Genomic DNA, 27983 nt, shown 5'->3' with positions numbered 1-27983 from the left:
AAACTTTGTAAATTTTTCATATAAATATATGTCTTATCTCTCTAATACCAATATACTCACATAATAATCTTACTCAAGATAAGCTTTCACATACAAAGTTCTAGCAATACCTCAAATCTTTTTGAAGTAAGTTTAGAGAGTATAATGTGGATGTTAAGTTCGCAGATTGTTTTTTTGGTTGATGCAAATAGTTTTATTCTTTTTTTTGTGACACATGCAAATAGTTTTATTCTGAATCTTAAAAATCGTATAAAAATATCTCATATAAGAGTGATTTATTGAGTTAAGTAAACAAATCAAATCTCGACTATTTGTCTATTTCCTTAACGGTTTTCAAACCTTTTACTACTTTATATTATTGTTTTCAACACGTTTTTGTTTCACAATTTTCAATCTGGATTCTAGCATGCTAAGATCGTGTTTTCACTAACACTAATAAACAAGGCTAGTGAGTTTCAAGAATGTAAGAGACACATTCTCTATGTTTCTTTGATTTTGTGTCGAAATGTTTTTGTTGCAGATTCATCAATGTCGGTTCTTTCATCTAGGACAGGACGAGATCGTCAACGTTACGATAACAACTTCCGACTCGTTTCTGGGTAAATATAAGAAAATCATTTCTTTTTTTTTTCGAATGATGAGCAGTTTTGCAAGTTTGCAACTGTCGGAAACATATACAAAAACGAGAAAGCAAAATGGTTGATTTCTTAGTGTTTGATGAACAGATGCATTCCGTATCGTCTGATCAAAGACAAGGAACTTGAAGAAGACACAAGTGTTGACTTTGTAAACAAGCTTCAAGTTCTCATGGTTTCATCTCCTAATCGTCATGATCTTGTCTTCCCAAAGGTTTTTTTTTTCAATTTCTTTCGAAAATCTCCCTCTCTTCCTGTCTTTATAAAAACTTTATTTTTTTTTGGTGTTATGTTACTATTATTATCAGGGAGGATGGGAAAATGATGAGACCGTTCTTGAAGCTGCTTCTCGCGAAGCCATGGAAGAAGCCGGAGTTAAAGGAAAACTTAGAGTAAGTTTTCAATCTTCAAGGCAAAGTGATTCAAAAAGTTTGTTTATCATTTATTGGTCATTTGTTTCAGGAAGTTCCTTTAGGAGTTTGGGAATTTAGAAGCAAAAGTAGTATTAGTACCAATGCGGAGGATGAATCTTTTGGTGGATGCAAAGGCTATATGTTTGCATTAGAGGTAACCGAAGAACTCCAGGAATGGCCAGAACGTGGGAATCGCCAAAGAAAATGGGTAAGAAGCTCAAAATATAATAACAAGTATAAGATCGAATGAACTGATGATTATGTCATTTCATATATAAATTTGGGATTACATGAAAAATGTGCAGTTGAATGTTAAAGAAGCATTAGAGCTGTGTCGGTATGAGTGGATGCAGAGAGCACTTGAAGCGTTTTTGAGAGTAATGCAAGGAGAAGAAGAAGGAAAATAGAGAACAAAGGAAGAGACAATGCAAGATAATTCTTCAAACTAGAGGAGAATTGATGATGTTCGTTTTAAATTAAAATATGTATCAGTGTTTTTAATTTTAGCCTAAAATAAAACTTATCTAGATGACTCATCCATGTGAGTTTTAACTGGTGTACTAAGTTAAGATCCGCGCCTTGCGCGGAATGAATATTATATATAAATTACTTTTAAGTATTATATTATTTTACATATTATGAAATAAGAAATATATATTAAATAATTAAAAATTTAGTAACTATTACGTATGTAATTAAATTAGTACAAATACTTAAATAAATTTTATTAATCCAGACAAACATTGTTTTTCTATTTTATATGGTATAAAATTAAGTTTAAATGATATTAAGATATATAGTATATTTTTAATATTGACATTTGTTAAAAAAATATTTTATACTCATATTATTTTTGATCATTTATAACAAAATTTTTAAATCAATGATAACCATAAAAAATTTGTGGGATGTTTAATAGTTTTAGTAATTTATAATTTTAAAAACATTCAATGCAAAATTTAAAATCTTAGTATTAAGTTGTCAATAATTGTTCTAAATGTTTATCAAAAAAATTCAAAACAAATTCGAAATTAAAATAAATATGTATTTTATATGGTATATAATTTATTTTTGAAAAATATTAATATACATATATATAATATTTTTTAAATGAGATTTCCTACTTATGTAATTTCGTAATCATTTGTATCTTGTTATTACATAAATTTTAAACCATGGATCACAAAAATTTCAATGTGATATTTTTAACAACTTTAGTCATTTGTATTCGTTTTTAAAAATTTAAAATATAACATATACGAAAAAATCTAAATTTTTATTATATAGTTAATGTGGTTGTTTCATTTATTTTAATAAAAAATGATAGAAAATAGACTAAATTTTATCAATCTTTATTATTCAAAATCATTAATTGTCATATATACTTTAGCCACATTAGTTAATTCTGTGATTTTTATTTAAGGAAACAATGAAGAACATTTATGATTAATTTGTGGTTAGTTTAATAAAAAGCTTATTATATATTTCTATGGACCAACATATGTTCTAAAGATTCTAAGAATGATTGTGGTGATGACATGTGGCTACAAAATATGTTGTAATGCTTCTCTTTTAATATATAGGGGATTGGGATGGAGATGAACTTGTTCAAAATAATAATGACAAATCTATCCTTATTATAATATATATTAGAGTCAACATTATCATTTGGAAAAGAAGGTAAGGAAATCTTTTTGATGTTACCAACATGCTCATCATCATTATCATCATTATAACAATGTGGAAACCCGTTAATTAGTTATACTAGCAGAAAACTGTTGTTCTTTAAAGAAAAAGAGATAGTATGAGTTACAAACCAGTTGTTTTCTGGTGGATGATCTTGAAGAAAACAGAAACTAGAGGATCTCAAACTCGTATAATACGTTGTAGGATGCATAATTAAGCCCAACGTTGCCCATGGATATAATTGGGCTCACCCATCTGGACAAATTTTAATTATGGTTTAATTTGGGTATGTCCATTTTGGACCATATCAATTTGGACACGGACCACCCATTTATAGCCCGCCCATTTGACATCTCTACTCGTATTAGGTCACAAAGATACAAAGGGGTTAAAAAGTCTTAGTTATATATCTTGTATTGAGTTGAGATTTAGAGTATAGTTTAAATTTGGTTAACTCTATGTTTTTCATAATGTTATTTTAATTGTAGTCCTCAAATCAAGTTATAAAAACTATAAAGTGATATGAAATACAAAATTAGACAAGATTTTCTTATATTAATTATTATTTCTGGCAGCAGATTCTTACATACTATTAATAGAAAAGTTAGATAAGATATAATTTAACCAAAATTCACTGTTTCTTAAAGCTGTGATCATATTATTATTATCTTTCTGGTTTTTGAGGATCAAGAAGACAAGAAGATATATTACTCTCACATCGCGACTCATGCAGTCTGGTGTGATATCCACATGTACTATAGCCTCATTTTAGTAAAAATAAAAACATAATAGAAGAGCAAAAAACATCTCATCAACAAAACGTAACATACAAGAAATGGTTCGTGCTTCCAAATACATCAATGGAAGTACCATGCAAGTAGGGGTTTGGTAATAACAGTAAAGTTCTTAACACACATGGCTTAAGGGTTTTATGAAACATATTATCCGACACAACTCAACTCTATAGCAACTTGTGTTAAGAGATATACTTTTTCATTGTCCGAAATACTAAAAATGGAATATAGCTAGAAACAGATTGAAAGTAGTAAATACCAATTCGGTGTCAATGGTCTCCTTGGAAACACATCTCAAGATAAGTTTTTGTAGCATCTATTTATCCAGAGTTATTCCCATAGTGGAGAATATTACTCTGTTGATATGAAAGAAAGTTAATTATGGAATCAGATCCGTCAATCACTTGCTTCATCTTCCTAGTAACTTCATTTTAATTATATATATTTTTTTAAAAAAACTGATTTAAATAGAGACAGTTGAATGCTCGTTGGTATACACTCCTCATTCTTCTCCGTAGCTTAAAATAGAGAGAACATAAAAACAAGAAGTTTTTTTGAAAAAAAGGTTAATTCTGGATAATAAAAACGAGAGTTGTTGTTTCTCGCGAAGATGAAGATGAAATGATATCCTATGATGATGATCATGTTTCTTAATAAACCCTAATAATCAGGAAGAGAGGGCTTTTCAAGAACATAACAGACAGCATTCTCTTTTTTTTTTTTTTGGTTTTGTGTTAAAATCTTTTGTTGCAGATTCATCAATGTCCGTTATATCATCTCGGACTGGACGAGATCGTCAACGTTACGACAACAACTTTCGTCTCGTTTCTGGGTACATATAATCTATTCTCTTCTTCTTTTTTTCATCATCACAATATCATATCAATGTTTTCTTTGTGTTTTTTGAACAGATGCATTCCGTATAGGCTGATCAAAGACGAAGGAAGTGAAGAAGACACAAGTGTTGACTTTGTAAACAAGCTTCAAGTTCTCATGGTTTCATCTCCTAATCGTCATGATCTTGTCTTCCCAAAGGTTTTTTTAATTTCTTCTCAAAATCTCCCTCCCTCTCTTACTGTCTTTATGAAAACTCTTTTTTTTTGTTGTCTATGTTATATATACTATTATCAGGGAGGATGGGAAGATGATGAGACAGTTCTTGAAGCTGCTTCTCGTGAAGCCATGGAAGAAGCTGGAGTTAAAGGAAGCCTTAGAGTAAGTTTCTTAAAACTGTTTAAAACAAAGAGGTTGAGAAAGTTTTGTTTGTCATTTTGTTTGGTCATTTGTTTTTAGGAAGTTCCTTTAGGAGTTTGGGAATTTAGAAGCAAAAGTAGTATTAGTAGTAGTTGTAATGAGGAGGATGAATGCTTTGGTGGATGCAAAGGATATATGTTTGCATTAAAGGTAACCGAAGAACTAGAGGAATGGCCAGAACGTGAGAATCGTGAGAGGAAATGGGTAATTTAAAAATGCTCGAAACATAATAATAACAAGTTTAAAAATCGAATAAACTGACGATTCTTTCTTTTCATATATAACTTTGGGAAATTAAAAATGTTGCAGTTGAATGTTAAAGAAGCATTAGAGCTGTGTCGGTATGAGTGGATGCAGAGAGCACTTGAAGAGTTTCTAAGAGTAATGCAAGAAGAAGAAGAAGAAGAAGAAAGGAAATTGAGATCAGAGGAAGAGGAAGAGACAGTGCAGGATGATTCTTCAAAGCTAGAGGAGTGTCAAATAGATCCTTGTTACTGTTTTGTAGTTAATTAGTTCTTTTTCAATCTTTATTTTAGCTTTTGGATTCCGTTGAAAACCTGCTTCTAATACTAATGTAAACAAGTTGAAACATAAGAAGCAAACATGACTTCAGTTTGCATGTGACATTACGTAATCTCAAACTTTGTCTGGAATATTTTGATATCTCTTTGTCTGTTTTAAGTGATAAAGATAGCTTGTGTCTTCATATGCTATTTGGACACCAAATGAAAAAAAAAAGACACATATGACACCAAAGAGAAATCAACAAATCACACACAGATTAATGCTTAAGAATTGACTTTAGTTTGGTTATCTCTGAATATTGTGAAACATGTTGAAATCAATATAAGTTTAGTTTGGTTATCTCTGAATATTGTGAAACATGTTGAAATCAATATAAGTTTAAGAGAAGGATGTATATGTTTGAATATAAAGTTTATTACTATAAAATTGCAGAGCACAAACACATAAACTCAGGAACTACAATTATACATTCGGAATCATATAACAGTAATAAAAAATGGAGCAGACATCAAAAGATGAGGTCTTCACTTCCAGTTATTGGCAACAATGTCAGCCAAATCAACAACTCTCTGAGAGTAACCCCATTCATTATCATACCAAGCAATCACTTTAACCATATCATCTCCCATAACCATGGTCAGAGAAGAATCAATGGTGGACGACACATCAGAGCACCTGAAGTCAACAGAGACAAGAGGCTCATCGCAGACATCGAGTATACCTTTAAGCTCTTTCTCAGCTGCATCCCTGAAAGCAGCGTTGACCTCTTCAGCAAAAGTCTTCTTTGAGACTTGCACAACTAAGTCAACCACCGAGACGTTGGGAGTTGGCACACGCAACGCGATTCCGTTGAGTTTCCCTTTGAGGTTAGGGAGCACTAGCGCCACGGCCTTAGCTGCTCCGGTAGATGTTGGAACGATGTTCAAAGCCGCTGCTCTTGCTCTCCTTAGATCACGGTGGCTAGCATCTAGCAGCCTCTGGTCACCAGTGTAGGAGTGAGTAGTTGTCATTGTACCCTTTATGATCCCTACCATGTTTGACACAACACAAATAAGTAAAAAGATTAGTCTTTAATTTACATTATGTAAGCATTACTATGGCTAATGATGACGCTTACCGAACTTCTGGTCAAGAACCTTGACGAATGGAGCGAGACAGTTAGTAGTACAAGAAGCATTGCTGATGATTGTGTCTTCATGGCTGTAAAGTTCAGCATTGACACCAACAACATAAGTTGGGATGTCACCTTTGCCAGGTGCAGTGATCAGAACCTTCTTGGCTCCAGCTTGAATGTGCTTTCCAGCACCTTCTCTGTCTACAAACACTCCGGTTCCTTCGATAACCAAGTCAATGCCTAGTTCCCTACCCATCATCACCAGATACGTTCATTAAAGTTTTAGATCAATTTGAAAGAATGAAACAATTTGTTTTTTAAACTTACCCCCAGGGGAGGTTGGATGGGTTGCGATCAGAAACAATCTTGATGATCTTTCCATCAACAGAGAGAGCAGAGTCTCCTGAAGGTTTGACGTCAGCGTCGAAGATTCCAAGGGTTGAGTCGTATTTGAGGAGATGCGTTGCTTGTTTGACACCACCAGTGTCGTTAATGGCGATGACATCGAGAGGAGAGTCTTTACGACCATGCCAACATCTCAAGAAGTTCCTACCAATCCTACCGAATCCGTTGATTGCTACCTTTAGCTTGGCCTCGGTCACTCCTTTCCTGTATCCACCATTGCTTCCCATCTACAGCACAGAAAAATAACAACATGTACTTGGTTCATAAAGAGGCAAACAAGAAACATAACACAGAAGAAACCAAGAAGAAAGGAACTCACTGCAGAAGTTTGGAAGCTGACGAAGGAAACAAACTCATCGGAAGAAGACTTCTTGCCGAAGGGAAGAGCAGAGGAGTTTCGAAGTCCTGAGAAGTCAGAGAAACCCTGAAATGTAAAAACGTATAGAGTATCAGATCATGATGATGTAACTAATGAAGTGCAGTAAGATGATAAGGAAGGCAAAAATGAAACAAAACCTGAAGAGATGGTTTGGCGACAGAGAAAGTAGCCGAAGCCATGGCTACCAGAGAGAGAGAAGCTGTATAAACTGTAGCAGCAGAAAAAATGAGGACAGAAAGCAATGTTGAAGGGAGAGATAAGTAATATAGGAAAGAGAATTGCTGAGTTGGAGGCAAAGAAGATGAGATTCTGGATAGCTTTGTCATTCGTTTGTATGGTTGTGATTGATCACTCTCTTCCCTCTTCACGTTTTTGTACGATTCACTGATTTTTTCTTCTCACTTGGGCTTTGCTCAAGTGGGCTTCTCCATCATGTGGTCACATTTGCACTGCATTTGGCTTGTTCTCATCTCATCTTAGGACCATTGAAAAGTCACAACTGAATTTTCTCTGACACTCTTTCCTGCAGATAAAATCTCAGCATATGGCATTTTTTGTGTGGAAGCAGATCACATGATCGGTCACCTTGTTGCTTAGACCTCACAAAGTACCAATTGTGGTAAGCATTTTATCAAGTAGAATAGGAGATGATGGTTGATTAGTCTCATTACTCATTACATAAACTCGGCTCAATACGGTGAAAAACAACTTGATAAACCAAGAGAAACCACCTTCCAATTACTCCTTCATTCCCCTTTAGATTTAATGTACTATTGTCCCACTTTTAAGCAGTGTTTATCTTTTTAGTACAACGATCAAGTAGTTGAAATGCATAGTATAGACTTGGCACATTTACAACACTGGAGCTGATACTTCTACAGTCTACTCAACAGCCTACTTGCAGGAGAACTTATTCAAATGAGATTTGTAGTTTAACTTTAGAGCCCCATTGGACTTATCAAATAGAAAACTAAACATAATAGTTTACGCACAATATTTAGATACACACTTCCCATGGATCAGACTAGAGAGAGAAAGATTGATGAGCAAAATTCAAGATCAAAGTATCAAACTTTCTTATCAACAAACCATACATCAAGAGTCAATGCAAGCTTTGCATAGTGAATAAAGTAAAGAGGTCAAGCAGATTCATTTATACGATTGGAGAACACTCAGTGCAAGCTTTACATGTTGAGGATAGTAACAAGAGCATTTTAACTTGTACATATATAATATATATATACATATAAATTAATAATTTATAATTTTAATAGACCATATATTTACATAGGTTTTTCTAAAAAAATATTATTTTATTATCTTATCGATTTGTGTTACATTTTGAAATAGTTCAACTTGAAACCAGAATTTTTTTATTAATTTATCAAATATTAATTTATAATATTTTATTGTATCTATAATTTGAACTTTATTGCAACACTTTGTTATAAATTATTAATCTCTAACATTATTACGTATTCTTAGGCAGAATAAACTAATATTTAATTATTTTTCTCTTAAACAACATCAAAGGATTGTGAACATGTTTTTTTTTTCATTTGCATGAACCATTTTATGATACTGTTGGATGCATGCAAATGAGACTTAGAAATTAAGACTTCTAATAAAGTTGACACGATTTTACCAAAATTTTAAAAAGATTTCAATGCTTAAAATAGTATATATAGTTATTAGTTAAAACAATCTTCTTAGTTTAGATCTCCTTAAAATAAAATCGTCTGAGTATTATGGATCAGTTCACGAGACAATCTTAGTGCAGTCCTTAAAATAAAATCGTCTGAGTATTGTAGTTCAGTTCTACCATGTGCACTGTTGCCGCATCCGATGTGTTCTCTCGTAGGATATTCACGTAATTGATGGTCAATCTATCACTAGCAGAGTTCACTTCAAGGCCCATACTGATCAGAGCTACATTGTCAATTTAACTTTGCCAGGTTCAGTTTATTTTCTTTCGATCTTTTTTTTTTCATTTGAAACTTTCTTTCCTGATATGATAACAAATCAATTTATTTCATCAAGGCATGATGATTGGATTCCAATCATATACATCCAAATTCGACCTTTCTAAATCACAAGACAACAGTATAACACCATTACCAACGATGAAGACACTAAAAGAAACATCTATAAATATGATTTACCTTTTTTGCTTTGACTGTGTGCTAATGCATTATTGTGTTTAGTTCAAGATCAGTTCACTATAGATGACCGGAATGCGCAATTTCAATATGGCATAAAGGATGATTTCAAAGGTGCTTTTCTAGCGTATGATTTGTTGGAAAGGTTCATTTCTGCAGCAGATGAAAGGTCGTCGATGATAGTGGGATTCTTAGGTTAGAGTAAAGAAAAACAGGGTAACACATTATACTACCACCTCATTGGAGTACACACCGAGAGTTAAACATTGCAAATATTCCTATACATGACATGTACCTGCAAGGCATGATTCTCATGGCTTTGTACGTACTGCTGCATCCGGTAAAGACTGCAAGCTCACTCCTCTCACCGCTTCCGATGTCGCTTCATCACCAAAATTTTGGTGAAGAAGCTATCATTGACATTTTCTCGAGATCCAACTCAACACCTAAGATTGTGTTCTACAAAGTCACGAATGAAGCATTTCTTTGGAAAATCACAAAGGGGAATCTCAAACGCAGTTGATATGAGTTTTCCACTTGATTACTGTGTGATAACAAGCTGGAAGCTAGATCAGACAACAGCTGTCCGATTCTTGGTAAAGAACTATTGTGTCCAATAAATGCAAGAATTGTTCTTACCATCTAATATATGTTGTGTTTGCTTCCTCGGGTTACTCTTGGGACTGGTATTTGGAACTACAACAATGATGTCTTCAACCACACGGAGCGCATGCCTTTTTCGCTGCAAGTGACAAGTCTTCTGAAAGCAGAAGAATGAAAGCATTTTTACAGTGAAACATATGTGATCTTTACAGTGTAAATGTGTAAACAATGATTTAATCTTCTGTCGGATAACTTTTTTTGTGGTTTGTTGGCATAAGTAATATCGGAAAGAAAATTGCTAAGATGGAGGCAAAGAAGATGAGATTCTGGATAGCTTTGTCATTCATTTGTATAGTTGTTATTGATCAGTCTCTTCCCTCTTCACATTTTTGTATGATTCACTAATATTTTCTTCTCACTTGGGCTTCCCAAGTGTGGTTCTCCATTATGGTGTCACATTTGCACATCATTTGGCTTGTTCTCATCTCCCCACATACCTTCTTAGGACCACTGAAAAGTCACAACTGAATTTTCTCTGACACTCTTGGCTGCAGATAAAAATTTCAGCATATGGCATTTTTTGTGTGGAAGCAGAGCATATGGTCAATCACCTTGTTGCTCACACCTCACAAAGTACCAACCATAGTAAGCGTCTCATCAAGGAGATGATGGATGATTAGTCTCATCACATAAACACGGTTCAATGAAACTCGAAATACCAAGGGAAACAACCCTCCAATTACTCCTTCATTCTCCTTTAGATTTGATGTCCTATTGTCCCATTTTTAAGCAGCGTTTATCTTTAGTAGTACCAAGATCAAGTAGTTGAAATGTATAGACTCGGCAGATTTACCACACTGGAGCTGATGCTTCTACAGCCTACTTGCAGGAGAACTTAATCAAACTAGATTCGTGTTTAACTTTTAGAATCTCACTAGACTAATCAAATAGAAAACTAAACATAGTTTACGCACAGTATTTTTCCCATGGATCAGACTAATGAGAGAAAAGAGTGATGAGCAAAAGTCAAGATCAAAGTATCAAACTTTCTTATCAACAAACAATACATCAATAAGAGTCAATGCAAGCTTAGCAGATTCATTAATTCGAATGGGAGAACAGTCATTGCAAGCTTTACATCATCATGAGGATAGTAACAAGAGTAAGCAGACTCTTAAACACGATAGAAAATGAGTACCCTATTCTGACAAAGAGTTGATCAAACCCTGAGAATTTGCATCTTGGTTGAGAAAGCAATAGCGACCCAATCAGGCTGAGAAGAAGACCACTCAATCTCAGCACCAACAGTGTAAGCAAGAATAAGGTCAAGCCCACCTTCACCAACCTGCTGTCCTTCATCAGCTGAGACTGACGCGAACACAGCAACTCCACCCCAAGCAATGTCGAACACTTTCTTTATCATGAGAGCTATAAGCTGAGTATCAACAACTTCACGATCAATATCTCAAATCGTACAAGTCGTATCGGTGCTAGAGGTCCCGATTCGTCTCGGCTCAGCTTCGTTCCAATCAAACGAAGTCAAAGGACCACAGAACTCGCTGTTTTTGTTGCTATTCAGGGAAGACTTGAGCTTGATCCATCGTCATCGATTCGCCATAGGCCGAGGAAATCGCTTGAGGTAGCCAGGAGATCAGGTCGCTGGCACTCTTAGAGGTTCGGATAGGATCGAATCTCGCCGCTGGATTCGTCGCGCTGGACGATCTTGACTCGGTTAGGGTACTGCTCGAGGAGGCTGGTGATGGCGAGACGGTAATTTTTGTCGCGGCGGAAGCTCCAGTTCATTCAGATTTATTTTAACCCGCCAATAAACGATGCCGCTTAGGTGTCTGACATTTAAGTTTTGACAAAGAACGATGCCGTTTATCTCCTACTTCACAATAGATTTTCCCGGGAAAATAAAACCAGCAACAAAAAGAAAATGTTCAGAATCCTCAATTTATACAACAAAAATTGTCTAGCAGACACAGAAAACAGATGTAAAATATGATAAAGAGATAAGCTTTTCAAAGTTCTATAGCATATATCGATCTGTTCGTTCATTTTAATCAGAATCCTCATAAAGCTCACCATATCAAGCTGGTAACGAAGTATCCCACCAAACCCTCTGCAAAAACTGTGACCCTTCTTGGGACTTTTTAGTCACAAACTCAAGTTTACAACCAAACCGTTTGTACTCATTCGCAAACCACTCTAGCAGAGGCATACTTCTAGCTCATCGTTGGACTCTGCGTCATGGAAGTTGCTTTGATCAGTCTTTCCCAAAGTGCTTCACCACTACTTCTCCAAATCGTGTTGTTCTTTAACTCGCACCTGTTGATATCAAGATTCTCCCACACGATAAGTGTCTCTATAGTACCCATCTCCAGAGCCTTGATAAGTGTCTCTATAGTACCCATCTCCAGAGCCTTGATAAGTGTCTCTATAGCACCCATCTCCAGAGCCTTTAAAAGTGTCCTCCACACCAAAGACATACTTCCCCGTGTTCTGACTTATCTCCTCAAAGTACTTCCCAATCAGTTTCTTCTCCTGTGGAGAGAATCTCAGCAAACAGTTCAATTGCTTTGTTGAAACCGTTTTCACCTCCGTAAGAAACATCGACTATGTTCAGTATCTTTGCTTGAAGAGGCGGATCAAACATCTCAGACTGGCTAAGCTTAGTTTTGAAACCAGCTGAACCACCAAGAATCAGACCAGCGACATTAGGCTGACTTGTAGCAGGGTTAACCCAACCATCCATCACGATAAAACCAAACTTATCAGTTATCATCAGACTCAAAGAAGCTCATTCAAGGCCTCAGTATGGAACTTTTTGTCACATAAGTACAAGGAAGCGTTAATGGCCTAAAGGGCTCGAAATCAAACTTGGATTTCTTATCTTTGCCATCATCGTTAACAATGGTTCCGGTTGAGACGACTCTTGATGTTGGAAGCAGTTCCGTATTCATCACCATGCTTGTTCCGCTACCTCTTGCCGATTCGAGACCTTTAATTAGTTTCTTGGTTTTCCATATCTCGATTCGATGTTCTGTCTGCCTACTGATCTGCCATTTTCTTCTCTAGAGGTCGAAGATGGAGAACGGGTGGTCGAAAAAACTTTTCGACCTAACAACACAAACAAGAGTAAAATTACAAAATACAGTGTGAAGTTCAGACAGAACATGCTATAAAACTGAACAAATAGGTTTCTAAACTTTTGTATAAAAAATGTCACCAGAAGATAACAGAACATAAGTAACGAACATAAGTTTCGCATATTCTACCCCACAGTCAATCACGTGCGAACTACCTGAAGAAGAAAATGTGCTTTGTCTTAACTGGATAGACTTACATATTAAATTGTGACCCAAATAGTTTAAGAGTGCACGTCAGATTGATTTTTTTTGTATTCTTGGCGATGTTCTAAGACGCAAGTTATGTTTTTTATTTAAAACCATACAAAAAAACCATTGCAAACATTAAGCTAATAGGTTAGATGTTCAACTATTTCATAATTAGAAATTGTATGTTGATAATGTAGGTCTCAGCTCCATGTTTTATTATTGACAACAATTTAGTATGTCTGATAATTTGGCCTTTAATGCAATAATTTGTTATAAATTATTGATCTCTAACCTCACTACATACTCTTTTAAACAAAAGATTACGAAAACGTTCTTCTTACATTTGCATGAACCATTTTATGGTACAGTTGGAAGCATGCAAATGAGACTTCAAAATAAGACTTCCAACATGGTTGAACACAATTTTACCAAATTTTTTAAAAGATTTCAATACTTAAAATAGTAAACATAGTTATTAGTTAAAACAAATCTTCTTAATTCAATATCTCCTTAAAATAAAATCATCTGAGTATTATTGATTGGTTCACTACAATTTTAGTACATTTCTCATGATAATTTCAAAGGATTCTTCATATCCTACAATATGCTCAAGCTGTTCATTTCTATATCAGATCCAAGTTCTATGGTTTTAGGTTTTTAGTTTGCTTCGAAGAGAGGAAAGTGACTCATGTTTTGCTTTCAACCCATGTTCATTTCATGGTAAAGACTAAGACATGTCCCAAATAAAAAGGATCCGAAGATGACTTCGAAGGAATCCTTATTCCTTACAACTTTCTGGATAGTTTTCTTGTTGCGGAAGATTCAAGGGCGATTGTAGTGGGTATGCTGGTGGGGTTTGAGAAGAAGAGAGTGACACATCCTATTGTACTTAAGAAGTGGGTTACTCACATCCTACCGACCCCGCAGTGGAGCACATACAAGGAACTGCACATCTCCAACATTCCGATGGACAAAATCCACATGAGAGGCATGTCACTTCTGGGTTTTGTGCGGACACGATCATGTGTTGACATTGGGTTGACTTCTACACCTGATGATGTACTCTTCTTCACCAAATATTTTGGTGAAGAATGTGTCATGGGTATATGCTGCAGCAACGGTATGGTGTTGTATAACATAAGCAAGGAGACTTTTGCATGGGGGAATAAGTCAAATGTTAAAGTTGATCTGGAGACTTTCCTCCGGAGCATTGTCTCGAAGCTAGGTGGAAAACTGATGAAACAACATCTCTTCTTTTCTTGAAAGACTACTTTCCACATTATTGTATCGAAGCATTTATTATATCGATTTTAATTAACGTTTTTTGCTTCAGGTCCCTCCCCTTTGGAACTACAACCTCGATGTGCCTAATCATTCTGATCATATGCAATAATCGCTTGCTGTTTCAAGTCTTCCGTGTGTCAAGAAGATTAGGAGGAAGCATAAAGGGAAGATGAAGTATTGGTATACATAAGGGGAAGAGGAAGTATTGGTATTGACAACCAATTTTGTCTATGAAATAGATTTATTCTTCAAGTTCGGATTATTGGTGGGCCAATGTGGCATATAATTGAAGAACATTAACCCGAAACAAACATGTTATCAGGGCCGGGCCTGAGTAAAGGCACATAAAGCATGTGCTTGGGGCCGTACAAGATATATATAATTAAAGAGCCAACAATTATGTAAACGTTACACTAGTTCTACTGGTAAGAGCACCGGGATGCGCATGAGAGGTGCAGAGTTCGATTAACTAGACCTTTTTTTTAGCCACTTTTTCTGATTTTTGAAGATAATGGGTCAAAAAAAATTTGTTTGCTTCTGGGCCTAAATTTCTCAGGCCCGGCCCTGCATGTTATATACGAAAATATGATTTATTTTGGTGCTTTGTAGCTTTAAAATTTTCACTATCCGATTATAGAATATTTTCAAAGGTGACAAAGCTTTTTTGAAGAACTAGGGTCGGTGTGTTCGTGCCCCCAATCTAACGATACCTTAACGATGTGTTCTTGACCTAAAGCTGAAGGAACCAGAGCTTCAATGATACCTTTCCCAAGCCCAAGCTGTCCCTTTTTCGATTTTCCCCAAACCCACAGAGACCCATCATCTACAATCGCCGTTGAAACCACTCCAGACGCAAACGCTGATCGGACTCTCACATTCTCCAGGCCTTCTTCCACTCTCTTCGCCACAGTCCTTGAATCTCTACCGATTCAACCGAGCTGGCTTTCTTCATTGCGTCGGAAGGTAAATCAGGAACTAGAGTTGGTTCGTAAGCGTCGGTTCCCACTATTCCCATACCTGGTAGCCCCAAAGCGCCATGGCTTCAGTCTCCGAAGCTCATCACTCTACTAGTTCTATGGCCGCCACTGCTCGTGAGCCTCCGTCGTCTCCCGAAGTTCGAGACTCTCGCGATCGACCATAATCGCACCATTTCACCTTGAAAAATTGAAGCCAAGGAGAAATGACCTTTTTTACTTCTTAAAAAAATATTTTTAACTTCTTTATAATTAAATCCTAATTGTTAATTTTATTTTTTTTCCTTATAACTAAATCCTTATTGTATTTTAAAATTAATTAGGAAGGACTAAACTGGATTTTCATTAATGGTTATACTATAGGGACAATGATTTCAGTTTTAATTCTAAGGGGACAAGACAATAGTTAATTTGTTCCTTATTTCCAAATATCTCTAAAATTTATAACACATCATGAAGTTCGGAAACGACACGCTATGAAACCGAACAGATAGGTTTCTACTGAAGTAAAAATGGAAACATTCCAGTAAAACAGAAGATAACATCATAAAGTTGCCTTAGGGTTTCCGGAAATTCTATCCCAACAGCCAATAACTTGCAAACCACGGGAAGAAATAAATGGGCTTTATCTGAACTCAATAGGCCTAATAACCTAATTGCGGCCCAAATAGTGAGGAACAAAAGGACAAAACACAAAGTCAAGTCTTACTGTAATAAGGAAAAAACATAAAGTTACTGTAATAAGGAATCGCGTGTTTCCTTTTCAACCTACGAACAAAAAAGAAAAGGGGTACCGTACCCTCTATATATAAATAAGATCGATCTGATTTTTATCTTCCTCCTCAGTAAATTAATTAATCAAAGAGGTTGTTGACTCTTCCAATCGTGAATCAATCTCAGATCTAAAGTTCTTTGAGATGTACAATTACGCCGCCGCCGCCAAAAGGAGGAAGAAGGAGACGTCTCCGTCGTCGTCGTTTGATTCGTTGCCAGATGCGGTGGCTATAAGTTGCTTGGCTCGCGTTTCCAGATTGGACCAAGCGGCGTTATCTGCCGTCTCCAAGAGATTTCGTTCGCTGGTGGTTTCGCCTGAGTTTTACAAGACAAGATCGCTGATGGGTCACGCGGAGAAGTGCGTCTACGTGTGCTTAGGCCTGCCTCCGCACATAATCCCACGCTGGTTCGTCCTCCACCCAACGCTAGACCCTGCCACCGGGAAGACCGTGAAGCGGGCTCAATCCATCCCTTTTTTCCCGTCTCAGCCTCGGGAAGGATCCGCCGTGGTGTCGTTGGACGGGAGCATCTATGTTTTCGGTGGATTGGTTAAAGGCGAGCGCACGTCCGGTGTTTTACTCTTGGATTGCCGGTATCACACTTGGCACCAAGTGACTCCCATGAGAGTGGCCCGAGCATCCGCCACGGCTCAAGTGGTGAACGGGAAGATATACGTGTTGGGAGGCTGCAAAGACAAGAAACCCGCTGACTGGGGGGAAGTGTTCGACCCAAAGACCCAAACATGGGCTGCCCTGACAGTTTCAGAGCCAATGCCGGACGAGGAGGATCCGGATACACGCCCTAGGATGAGTTTGATCCATGGGAGTGTGGTGATAGAGGACAAGATATACGTGATTGATTTATGGAATAGAACCTTCTTCTACTCGCTGAGCCTGTGTAAATGGGGGAGAGGGAGTCCGGCGACGCGAGAATCATGGTCTAAGAATAAAAGGGATTGGTGTGTGGTTGACAATGTGTTATACAGTGTTGGTAACGACGGGTGTATTTATTGGTGTGAGCCACATGAGTTGGATCGGTGTGCTGGAGTGAGGACGAATTGGACTGAGTTGTTAAGTCACCCAATGAAACGGCTGCAGGACAAGCTCACTAGATCTAGAGTGGCTCACTTTGGTGGGAAGATGGCAAGAGTGTTGGAGAAGAAGAAGAAGACGCGCAATTTCACCAAATGCCTTGAAGATATACTTCCCGGGGCCAAACTCGCCAGCTCTGGCCACAATGTTGTTGTCTTCTGGAAAGAGCTCCTACCTGAAAAGAGCGTGCGCATTTGGTGTGCCGAGTATTCGTTCACAAGGAGCAACAAATGGGGCTTTATGTATGGCGTGCTTGAGTGTTCCAATGCTATCCTCACTCTTGATCCTATCTTGGATCGCTCTAAGGTCTTGTACTCTATCTCCGTTGATGTCTGAACCCAAAAATATAATCCAACTTTCCTTGTATATCTCCCTTTATAGTGACGAAATTTTAATCTAACAACTAGTTTTGAAATAGATATATTAGATGTTAACAATGGATGTATATTGTTCTTCTCATCAAGATTCAATCTCAAATGTTGTATTATTCTCCTACTGTACATCAGAAATAGAAGATGCATGCATTGCCCTCTATCATTAAGGCAACAATGAATATAATTTTATATGATGTTTAGATTTGGATCCTTTCGGTGAGAGTCCGCAAAATCTCTCACTAATCGCTTCAACGCTCGACCGTGTTTCCCTTGCATATGTCCCCCTCCTAAACTGTTATTACTTCCAAGGTTGCAGCCTTTGTTCTCAAGGTAATCGACCCCTGCGCCTCCTAGAGCTTCCGACCATTCCCTCACTATGTTTTCTGCTCTCCTTGATTTAGATACTCTCTCGGGAGTGCCCACACCTGAAAATAAAAAGAAACAAACAGCAGATCCATTAGAACGAACAAGACAGAAGAGGAGTTCGGTTTCAATGTAATCACGAGACAAACCGCTGAGTTTAGCCATCCTTGGAGAGATTTCCAACACAACATTCCTTTCCATGACGTTCTCTCACATAAACTGCAGATCGCAGCTAATTGTTGAAGTATTGTCGAACACTTATGGACCTAAAACAAACCGAAAAGGTGAATCAATAGACACCACAATCCATCACTGTGAGAGAGATTATTTTATTTAGAATTCTTTACCCTTGACATAGCTGCAACTCCAAGTAGAGCATAGACTAGGTTAGACAAAAGCCCCTCTCCACAGCGAGATACAACCTGGACAGTGACCACACTGAATGATCCTTCTGATTTGCAATTCACCGTTTCAATCGTGGAAGAAAACGAAACCTCCAAGAAACCTGAGTACATGTCAAAAACATTACATAATTAATCATGCTTATGACCAAAGAGTCTTGTATGCCAAAAGTAGATGTCATGTTTTAGATAGTAAACCACAGCACACATACCTGACAAGTACGACATGGCGGCTAAAGCAGCGCCACGGTGCATAGCTGTACAACAAATAGCCGCTTTTTGGAAAGAAATTTCAAGAAGTGTTCCACAAGTACCCAACAATTCCTGCTTCATCAGAACAGAAATGGAACCAACCCTTCACCACAAGACTCCTCTTTTTGTTTTGAAAGATGAATAAGAAGTTAAACTTCAACGAGCAAAGGAATGATTGCAACACCTTATGACAACCGCGGATTAACGCTGATGCGAAATTCACATATGCTTCCACCAAATCGGGTTCTTGGTCGCATATATATGACGAATTTATACCCATCAGTGATGATGCTCGAGTAAATCTCTCAAACGTGGTGATAAACAAGGACCCGTATACCTCCTTTTCACAAAACTCATCAGCGATTACACAAGCTGTGATAACAAGTGTGTGGAAAAGGCGAAATGTCAGAGAGCTGGTTCATAGTATATTATTAAATGCAGAAACCCAGTGAATCAAAGTTAGCATCCCAAGAGACTTTATTCAAAGTGGAGTATGTACCTCAATTATGAATCTCACCTGTTCTTATGTAACATTCTTGGCTTTGAAATGACAGAAAATTTCTAGATAAACACTCTAGTACACTGGGTAGTAACAGCATAAAGTGCTCACCTGTACATAATGCAAAACATAAGATGTCAAAATGTCAGTGAAAACTACTATCCATAATCGTCCAAAATCATTTGCATAGTCAGACTCTTACAGTAGGAAGCAATATATAATTGGTTATTCACTAGTGTACAGGATGCTTTGGAATAGAGAAGTGTTACATGATCTTAAGGCATGACAGGATGAATGTAACTTAGTAGAATAAGAAGATAAGAGAGTCTGAAACCTCACGACTGAACTGCCACTGAAAGAGCACGGCATGCTGCAGCAGCTAAACTTCCACTCTCCATGTGTTCAGACCTGAACAGCTTCTCCAAAATGGGCCAGAACGCAGTCAACAAAGAAAGGATTGGACCATCCGCCACAGGGACAGATGACAGAGACGTGGCAAGGTGGCTGAATACAGTTCCAATCCTAAATCATTGAACAAGTGAAAAAAACAACTTCATCAATCATATATTCTTATCAATATTTGTGCCTCTAATAAAAAAGCTTCCAAGTTCCAAAGATCATGGTTTGCAGTTATCAAAAGTTATCAGAACGAAAATATGCAATGTCAACTATGGAATGTTTTCATAGATGAATTGAAGTTCCCACGCTGGCTGCTTGATTAAAAAGTATTTAAGCAAGATAGTAAATACAGCAGTCACAGAAGCAGACCTGTAAAGACCTCTTGTAACAGAGCTCAACATTCGTGTGTAAGTGGCTGGGTTCTGTCTACTAGAAGGCTTGACGTCATCATCTACCTAAATTCATCAGAGGTATTAGTCCAAATTCTATCTCAGAGGTGCATCATCTGTGGACATTTAGCTGACTATTTTTCCATCAATGCAGAGAATGAACAAACAGTTACTTGGGCAGCAAAAAAAAATGATCAAGAACTCTTTCTAACTGAACAATATAAACACTTGCAAGTTTTGAGAGAACTCCATAACTGGACGAAAGCAATTGAGTTAATAATTTATTTTGTAACTCTTTGTTAGCAACAGAGCCAAGAATCACAGTGATAGCGCTAATGACTTCTTCTTCATCTTCCAACGCCAAATTCCACAAATCCAAACACTAAGGAAGGTAAAACCGTAAAAGTATAATGATTCAGGAGACAATATATATGTGTCAGTGTAACTTGAAGCTTGTCTTTAACAGTTAACGAAAGGGATACATGAAGCTGAAACCTCTCCTATTCGCATCAAGATGTCTAAATTAGATGCTTCCTGAATTACAGCTGGAGCATCTTCACAAATTTTAAGAAGAGCAGAGGCACAAGCATGTGAACAAATGGGTTCAGAAATCCCTCCTGCAAGAAATAATCTGAAACACACAAAAACCATGCACCATTTAGATAATCAGACCAATTGATGTTACGAGATATGAACATACACATCTCCTTACAGGAGATTGTAAAAAATACCAATCAGAATGGAAATGAATATAGAAACTGGAATTGTAACTGTATTATGTTGAATGGTCACTGAAGAAAGTAGACTTACAGCAAGGGTCTACCATTACTTGGAAAAACAGAGATCCATCTTGAAAAGGAGCCAACAACATCTGCCAACGATCAAGAAAAATCTTGGGAAGCCAGAAGAAAAAGCAAGAGTATGAACTGACATACAACACATATAAACCCCTTGAGCTCACTGGATGGCCTGACGGAGAATGCAGAAACCAATTGCATGATCAATGAAAAATCAAAAGCCTCTCCCTCTTGCAAGATAATTTCAGAAACCTGACACGGTAGAATCGTTAGTAAAGACAAGGAAAAACAAGATATCATCCCCACTCTCAAAACAGAAAGTGGCGATGGATGGATAAGTAACAGAGACAAAAAAAATAATAATAGTAAAGAACCTAGACAACGTGATCCCACACCTCTTAGGGTGTTTTTAAACAAGAAAACTAAAACGAAGCAGCTTGATTGGAAGAAGAAAGGTGATATGTGCTAACCGCAATAAGAGCAAACAACTTCGCCTCAATCTCCCTCAAGGGCATCGAAATATTTGAAGAGGGTAGGCCGCCAAAAAAATAACCACATGTATATCGGCAAGAAAAAGGTTAAAATAACATAACAAAAATAACTGGATACTTCGTCACAAAGCATGAAAGGGCAAAAATTACTTATCAAGCAACCATATAACTGAAGTAATCCTAGACACCAGAGTAAAGTAATAATCTAAATGACTCAACGTTATACAGAGCATGGTTCACTAATAGAACCCATGAGAACTGATCAGACAAGGAAAAAGTACCGACGCTGCTTTCAACCTCACATTTCAGAAATAAATAAACTTGGGGAAAAACGTGCCTGGTTCATAAAACAAACTAATCACCATGGCAAATACTGAATCAAGTAATGATTTTGAATTTTGAAGTGAGGGGACACCTTACTCACAAATGTTGTAGGATGAAGTAGCTGACAAATATCTACCAAGAGCTCAAGAAGATTATTTCTAAAATCAAATAAGAAAGGTAAGACTAAGATGGTAAAGAATATGAATCGAAACCAAGTTTAATAAAACTCCACCATAATCTTATTAGTTAACCAACTCAACAATGAGAGCTATATAAATAAGAAGGAAATATTTCCAGGTTAACATAAAAATACACTGAAATTGGTTTTTCCAAGGAGTTGCTAGTGCTGCAATTGATATGATAGCTTCTATAGTTAGAAAACAGAAAGAGACATTGAACATTAAGAAAGTTTCCAGGATGTAACCTGAGCGCGCAGCACAAGAGCATCAACTAAAGCTGAGAAAACTGGGAGAAATATATCTTTAACGCTATTTCTGTCGTTCTGTCTGTTCCCACTTAGGCTAAGAATATGTGTCGCAAAAGTTGACCTAAAATAATGAAAATAATAGACACAAGTCTGAGCTCAAATGCAAGCAGAAATCTCACTGACAGGATGATAACAAGAAAATAGTCTACATGGTTATAAAACTGATACCAAAATTGTACAGTCGAGTCCGCAATCTCCCATTCTTCACTTGGAAATGACGCACAGCTGTATCCTGTATAAGTAATTGATGAACAGTGAAGAAGAATAAAATGTAAGATATTAATGGCAACCGAAAGAACAAGCCATGTTTCGAGAAGAAACTGAGCAAATCAGCTTAAAACTGCACCAACATTGTGAATATCCAGATTTTCATACAGTTAAGGCCTGGATCGTTTCTAATGTCAAATTATACGTTTCAGTTTTCCATAAAATATTTTTACAAAATGCAAACGTACACCGATAAGGAATCTCCTATTTTCGGTTGGTGTTTGCAACTAACAACAATGTTTTTGTTAAAATGCTAAAGTACAGACTAGATGCCAAAGCAAATGCAAACAATCAAGGTCTTATATTTACCTCAAAAGCGCGTCAGTTAGAATAAGCGCTTCAGAGCTTGCTTCAACAATCAAGCATGGTGCCTAGAACAAAACCGACATGAGTCTCACAAAAAGAAAAAAAAAGTTAAGTGAAAAGTAATAACATCCCAGCATTGAATGCATACTCTTATGAGATGATAAAATGGAATTAGTACTCACAGCCTGTCTGATCTCAGACATCAAGCATGCCAGGCCAGAGACAATTTTAAAATCAGCATTTACAAGAGCTGGTTTTAGAAGTGTATCTCTAAGCAACTGAACTTTGTACAATCAAACCCGAGGAAGATCCTGCAAGAATGAAACGAGTCAAAGCTAGTAAAATCCAAAAGCATATACGTTTTTGCTACTGGATTATATAAGATAAATGTTAATATTAAACCCCATGCAACGACATTGCCATGTATAATGGATCAATGAATAAATCAGACCACAAGACAAAAACAAAAAGACGCCAATAAAGTGTAGTTCAAGCATATACCTCATGCGGAGTCACAAGTTCAACAAGCACTTCAATGGAGAGATCAAAAGTAGTACCCTGTGGAACGCAAATAAATCAAAACCCAAGAAAGAAAGAGAAAGGCGCTCAATAGATAAGCAAATAAAACCACAACAGTAAGGAAACTCACCTGGAGAGCGTTAAAGACGTAGTTAAGAAGGGGATGCGATGGCACCGCGCCCTGTGGAATCTCAGAGAAACATCCAGCACGAACCTAATGATAAAGGAAGGGGAGGGGAAGACATCAACGTATAATCCGGAGGAATGCCACATACAAAACAAATAAACACGAAGCAACATACCCAACTCAGTAAACGACGAAGTATTTTCCGGTTGTTGTCAAGCGGGTATCGAGGGGAGACGAACTGCTTCTCAATTTTGTTTCCTTTTTTTTCAGAATCCAATCAGCTTCTGCTCTGTTTCTCTCCCGGATTGGATTCGATTCAATACTTCGGTTTATTTTAATTAGAAAGCCGAACCATAAACAAAGACAAGTGTGCAATGTTAATATGGGCCAAACATGTTGACTTAATTTTGGGCTGTAAGGCCCATTAATGATACCCAGACTAAGACAGCTCTTACTACTCGCCCATCAATTGGTGGAGCGTCAAGGAACTTTGTGTGTCCATGTCATTGCTTATTTGATACAATTTAAAAATTATACAATGTGAATATCCGTTCGAGTATATGAACGATGAAACACCATATAATAAAATGCTAATAGCTTAAGAGACTCGTTTGTGGATCAACTACTGCTCTAAATTTTCCTTTTTTGTTTTTGCTTCAAGGTGTTTGATGACTCTCTATCTGGTTTTACTTTTTGACTATTTTATTGTAGAAAGAGTGTGTACATTAGATGTATGGACTTTGATGTGTTTGAATGGCCCTTAATATTTTACAAAATTCGTCAGCGATAACACACGCTGTGATAACAATTAACAAGTGTGTGGAAAAGGCAATAATTCAACCAAAAAATCAACATCAAATAAGGCAAAATTAACAGAAGTAAAAACATTATACATATATTATTTTAATATATATATTAATAATTTCGAAATTTAACACAAATCAACTAAAAATAATAATTAATTTTAAAATGCAATAATTCAACCATTTATTACTATAAATTTAACTCATGATTTTCAAAATTTAGACTATATGCTATTGAAAATATTCATAAATAACATACATTATGTATAAGCTAAGAATACAAATCAGTGAGAAACAATTCATTATAATTTGATTAGTATTTAGAAAATTTCATAAAATCATTTAAAATAAAAAGAAACTAATATCAAACAAGGTAAGTTAACAAAAGTAAAATATTATAAATAACTTTACTTAATCTCTTATATATTAAAAGAGAAGCATTACAACATATTTTTGTAGTCACGTGTCATCACCATAATTATTTTTATAATCTTTAGAAAAATATGTTGGTCCATATAAATATATAATAAGCTTTTTATTAAACTGACCATAAATTAATAATTAATGTTCTTAATTATTTTCTTAAATAAAAATCAAGAAATTACCTAATGTAGCTAAAGTATATATGACAATTAATGATTTTGAATAATAAAGATTTGATAAAACTTAGTCTATTCTCTATCACTTTTTAAAATTTTAACTTATTAAAATAAATTAAACCACATTAACTATATAATAAAAATTTAGATTTTTTCATACATGTTATATTTTGAATTTTTAAAAAACGACTATAAATGACTAAAGTTGTTAAAAATTTAGCATTGAAACTTTTGTGATCCATAGTTTAAAATTTCTGTTGTAACAAGATATAAATGATTACGAAGTTGCGTAGGCAGTCTCATTTAATAAATATTATATATATATATATATATATATATATATATATATATTTATATATATATTAATATTTTTAGAAATAAATTATATACCATATAAAATACATAAGTATTTTAATTTCTAAATTTTCTTTGAATATGTTTTATAAACATTTTGAACAAATATTGACAACTTAATATTTAGATTTTAAACTTTGCATTTAATGTTTTTAAAATTATAAATTACTAAAACTATTAAACATCCCACAAAAGTTTTATTGTTATCAGTGATTAAAATTTTCTTTTATAAAGAAATACAAACAATCAAAAATAATATGAATATAAAATATTTTTTAACAGATGTAAATATTAAAAATGTATTATATATCTATGTTAATATCATTTAAACTTAATTTTATACCATATAAAATAGAAAAAGTGTTTGTGTGGATTATTCAAATTTATTTATGTATTTGCACCAATTCAATATATATTTATTATTTCATAATAACTAAAAAAACATATAATACATAATAGTAGTTTATATATAATATTCATCATGCGCAAGGCGCAGGTCTTAATCTAGTATATAATATTTTTTGAAATGTAACATTAAAATAAAAAATACAAAATAATAATTAAAATTAAAAATACAAGACTTTCAAACAATTATACGTAAATTAATTTAATTCATGATTTTCAAAGTTTAGGCTATATGCTATTGAAAATATTCAAAAATAACATCTACTATATATGAAACTATAAGTCATTGGTACTATACACATAAGATTAGAAAAAACAATCAAAATATGAAAAATCATAATTATAGTTTACTATTTTTAAAATGTTAAAATTTCTAAAATTGATAATACAAAATGGAATTCAACATCAAATAATGTAACAAATAATCATTTTAATTTGTTATTTTTAAATATGTCAATGTTTCCAAAAAAAATTTTACTTCATAATTTAAAAAAACAATATCGAATAAGGCAAACTAACAAAAGTAAAAACATTATACAGATATTAACTTAATATATATATATATATATATATATAATTTAACATAAATTAACTAAAATAAATAATTAATTTTAAAATGCAATAATTTAAACAATTATAACTATAAATTTAACTAATGATTTTCAAAATATAGGTTATATGCTATTGAAAATATTCATAAATAAAATACATTATATATAAGTTTCTTTTTTTTTACGCCTAATCTCATTCATTCCAATATAGAGTTCATGACCAAATTGGTCATACATAGATGCATAAACCAAGTACTGCAAACATACACCAGTACAAAGAAGGAAAAAACAGTAGCTAATAAAGACATATCGATGCCAATAGGCACCAAAGTAATAAACCTGATACCAGTAGGCACCAAAGTAATAAACCTTGAACCGTCAAGGTATAAAAACCAGCTGAAATGAGACCACCAGGGTATTAGTCTGCCCTTTTCATTCTTTCCTATCAACCAGTGGACTAGGGAATTCTGTAAAGTCTTGTTAAAGAGCTCCCAATCTATTGAAGCTACGAGACCTAAGAACTCCTCAATCCTTGCAGCATTCCTATAACCCACAAAAGAGTAACGCTTGCAAGAGCTAAAGACTCGAGGACAAACCAATCATGACAACTCAAACTCTAAAGTAAATGATTGGAGCCAAAATAAAACGACAAGAACGACTAGAAACTGAAAGCAAAACCCGATAAAGAGAAAACCAAACCGGCATGGTTGCAATATATAACCGTCAAAGTAGAGCCTCTCCATATCCAAAGAAGATATGCTATTGGACTGTGAAAGGGCTCTTCGCGCGCCTCTGATGCGACTCCACACCCTGACAATGCCAAAAGATACACCACTTCTCCGGTGGCTAAACCACAGAATGGGTTCCACACGCCTTTAATGTGACTACACACCGCGTACATGACAACCGAAGCCCCACCAACAAGATCTTTCTTAGTACAACCGGAATCCATGACAAACCATCACACCACACCACATACATTAGATCTAAAAAGATCAACAGGTGAAAACCGAAATGAGATTCTCTGAGATTTGAGTCTCTATTCCGGATCTGAATCCATATCTTCGAAGGAGAAGGCAAGAAACCACACACCACACACAAGATCACAACCGAAACGAACATAACTTATATCTCCTTCCAGCAACGTCGAAGAACATACACCTAAGAAAAAATTAAACTTGAAAAGGATAATTATAAGAGGAGACACTCTCACGATACTGGCGGGAAGCACCGGACCAGAGAAGGCCTCAGATCTGAGTAAAAAGTTAAAGAGGTATGGAAGAAAAAAAAATCGCCGCTCTAGGGTTTTAGGGTTTTCGCCATCCTCCTCATTCCTATTGTCAAACTTAAATGGTTAGAAAATTACATTATATATAAGCTAAGACTATAAAATAGTGAGAAATAATTTAGTATATTTTGATTAGGATTTTAAAAATTTCATAAAATTATTTAAAATAAAATAGAAACCAATATCAAACAAGGTAAGTTAACAAAAGTAAAACATTATAAATAAATTTACTTAATATATAATATTTCTTGAAATGTAACATTAAAATAAAATACAAAATAAGAATTAATATTAGAATACAAGACTTTCAAACAATTATAAGTAAATTAATTTAACTCATTGTTTTCAAAGTTTAGCTATATACTATTGAAAATATTCAAAAATAACATATACTATATATGAGGCTGTAAGTCATTGAGAGTATACACATAGGATTAGAAAAAATATCATAATATGAAAGATCATAATTGTAGTTTACTATTTTTAAAATGTTGAAATTTCCAAAATTGATAATACAAAGAGGAATTCAACATCAAATAAGGTAAATAATTAAATAA

The 27983-nt window shown here is 35.2% G+C and overlaps 4 protein-coding genes and 2 pseudogenes across 5 annotated transcripts; 3 read left to right on the top strand and 3 right to left on the bottom strand.

Moving 5' to 3' along the window:
* Positions 1-61: 61 nt before the first annotated feature.
* Positions 62-1608, top strand: LOC103871972 (nudix hydrolase 12, mitochondrial-like). The gene is made up of 6 exons (XM_018659490.2): positions 62-126; positions 521-599; positions 726-849; positions 944-1027; positions 1098-1256; positions 1354-1608. Exons 2-6 carry the CDS (start codon positions 529-531, stop codon positions 1453-1455), a joined length of 540 nt encoding a protein of 179 aa, XP_018515006.1. The 5' UTR covers positions 62-126; positions 521-528; the 3' UTR covers positions 1456-1608.
* Positions 1609-4026: 2418 nt separating this feature from the next.
* On the top strand, positions 4027-5437 carry LOC103871971 (nudix hydrolase 12, mitochondrial). The gene is made up of 6 exons (XM_009150310.3): positions 4027-4221; positions 4282-4360; positions 4440-4563; positions 4660-4743; positions 4822-4986; positions 5092-5437. The coding sequence occupies exons 2-6, from the start codon at positions 4290-4292 to the stop codon at positions 5293-5295; spliced, it is 648 nt and encodes a 215-aa protein (XP_009148558.1). The 5' UTR covers positions 4027-4221; positions 4282-4289; the 3' UTR covers positions 5296-5437.
* Positions 5438-5701: 264 nt separating this feature from the next.
* On the bottom strand, positions 5702-7590 carry LOC103871970 (glyceraldehyde-3-phosphate dehydrogenase A, chloroplastic). 2 transcript variants are annotated; one of them, XM_009150308.3, is made up of 5 exons: positions 7343-7590; positions 7146-7250; positions 6749-7053; positions 6425-6669; positions 5702-6334 (listed from the first exon to the last, which is right to left on the bottom strand). In XM_009150308.3, exons 1-5 carry the CDS (start codon positions 7529-7531, stop codon positions 5832-5834), a joined length of 1347 nt encoding a protein of 448 aa, XP_009148556.2. In that variant the 5' UTR covers positions 7532-7590; the 3' UTR covers positions 5702-5831. The 2 variants fall into 2 exon arrangements, with proteins under 2 accessions (XP_009148556.2, XP_018508017.2); XM_018652501.2 differs by lacking the exons at positions 7146-7250; positions 7343-7590 and having other exon boundaries at positions 6745-6963.
* Positions 7591-11565: 3975 nt separating this feature from the next.
* Positions 11566-15630, bottom strand: LOC103872203 (annotated as a pseudogene).
* Positions 15631-16483: 853 nt separating this feature from the next.
* LOC117125913 (putative F-box/kelch-repeat protein At3g24610) lies at positions 16484-17767 on the top strand. Its single transcript, XM_033272858.1, has one exon. The coding sequence runs from the start codon at positions 16484-16486 to the stop codon at positions 17765-17767; it is 1284 nt and encodes a 427-aa protein (XP_033128749.1).
* Positions 17768-17854: 87 nt separating this feature from the next.
* Positions 17855-27090, bottom strand: LOC103871969 (annotated as a pseudogene).
* Positions 27091-27983: the final 893 nt, after the last annotated feature.

This window comes from Brassica rapa, chromosome A06, assembly GCF_000309985.2.
Source record: "Brassica rapa cultivar Chiifu-401-42 chromosome A06, CAAS_Brap_v3.01, whole genome shotgun sequence".
Lineage (NCBI taxonomy): Eukaryota > Viridiplantae > Streptophyta > Magnoliopsida > Brassicales > Brassicaceae > Brassica > Brassica rapa.
This window is presented reverse-complemented; position numbering and strand designations above follow the sequence as displayed.

What these genes read in the sequence shown, in the direction of transcription:
- LOC103871972 (XM_018659490.2), top strand. Translation starts at nt 529, where the DNA reads ATGTCGGTTCTTTCATCTAGGACAGGACGAGATCGTCAACGTTACGAT. An exon ending in ATGATCTTGTCTTCCCAAAG is followed by an intron (nt 850 to 943) that starts GTTTTTTTTTTC and finishes TATTATTATCAG; the next exon opens with GGAGGATGGGAAAATGATGA. An exon ending in GAGTTAAAGGAAAACTTAGA is followed by an intron (nt 1,028 to 1,097) that starts GTAAGTTTTCAA and finishes CATTTGTTTCAG; the next exon opens with GAAGTTCCTTTAGGAGTTTG.
- LOC103871971 (XM_009150310.3), top strand. Translation starts at nt 4,290, where the DNA reads ATGTCCGTTATATCATCTCGGACTGGACGAGATCGTCAACGTTACGAC. An exon ending in ATGATCTTGTCTTCCCAAAG is followed by an intron (nt 4,564 to 4,659) that starts GTTTTTTTAATT and finishes TACTATTATCAG; the next exon opens with GGAGGATGGGAAGATGATGA. An exon ending in GAGTTAAAGGAAGCCTTAGA is followed by an intron (nt 4,744 to 4,821) that starts GTAAGTTTCTTA and finishes ATTTGTTTTTAG; the next exon opens with GAAGTTCCTTTAGGAGTTTG.
- LOC103871970 (XM_009150308.3), bottom strand. Translation starts at nt 7,531, where the DNA reads ATGACAAAGCTATCCAGAATCTCATCTTCTTTGCCTCCAACTCAGCAA. An exon ending in TCGCCAAACCATCTCTTCAG is followed by an intron (nt 7,251 to 7,342) that starts GTTTTGTTTCAT and finishes TTTACATTTCAG; the next exon opens with GGTTTCTCTGACTTCTCAGG. An exon ending in CCATCCAACCTCCCCTGGGG is followed by an intron (nt 6,670 to 6,748) that starts GTAAGTTTAAAA and finishes GATGATGGGTAG; the next exon opens with GGAACTAGGCATTGACTTGG.
- LOC117125913 (XM_033272858.1), top strand. Translation starts at nt 16,484, where the DNA reads ATGTACAATTACGCCGCCGCCGCCAAAAGGAGGAAGAAGGAGACGTCT.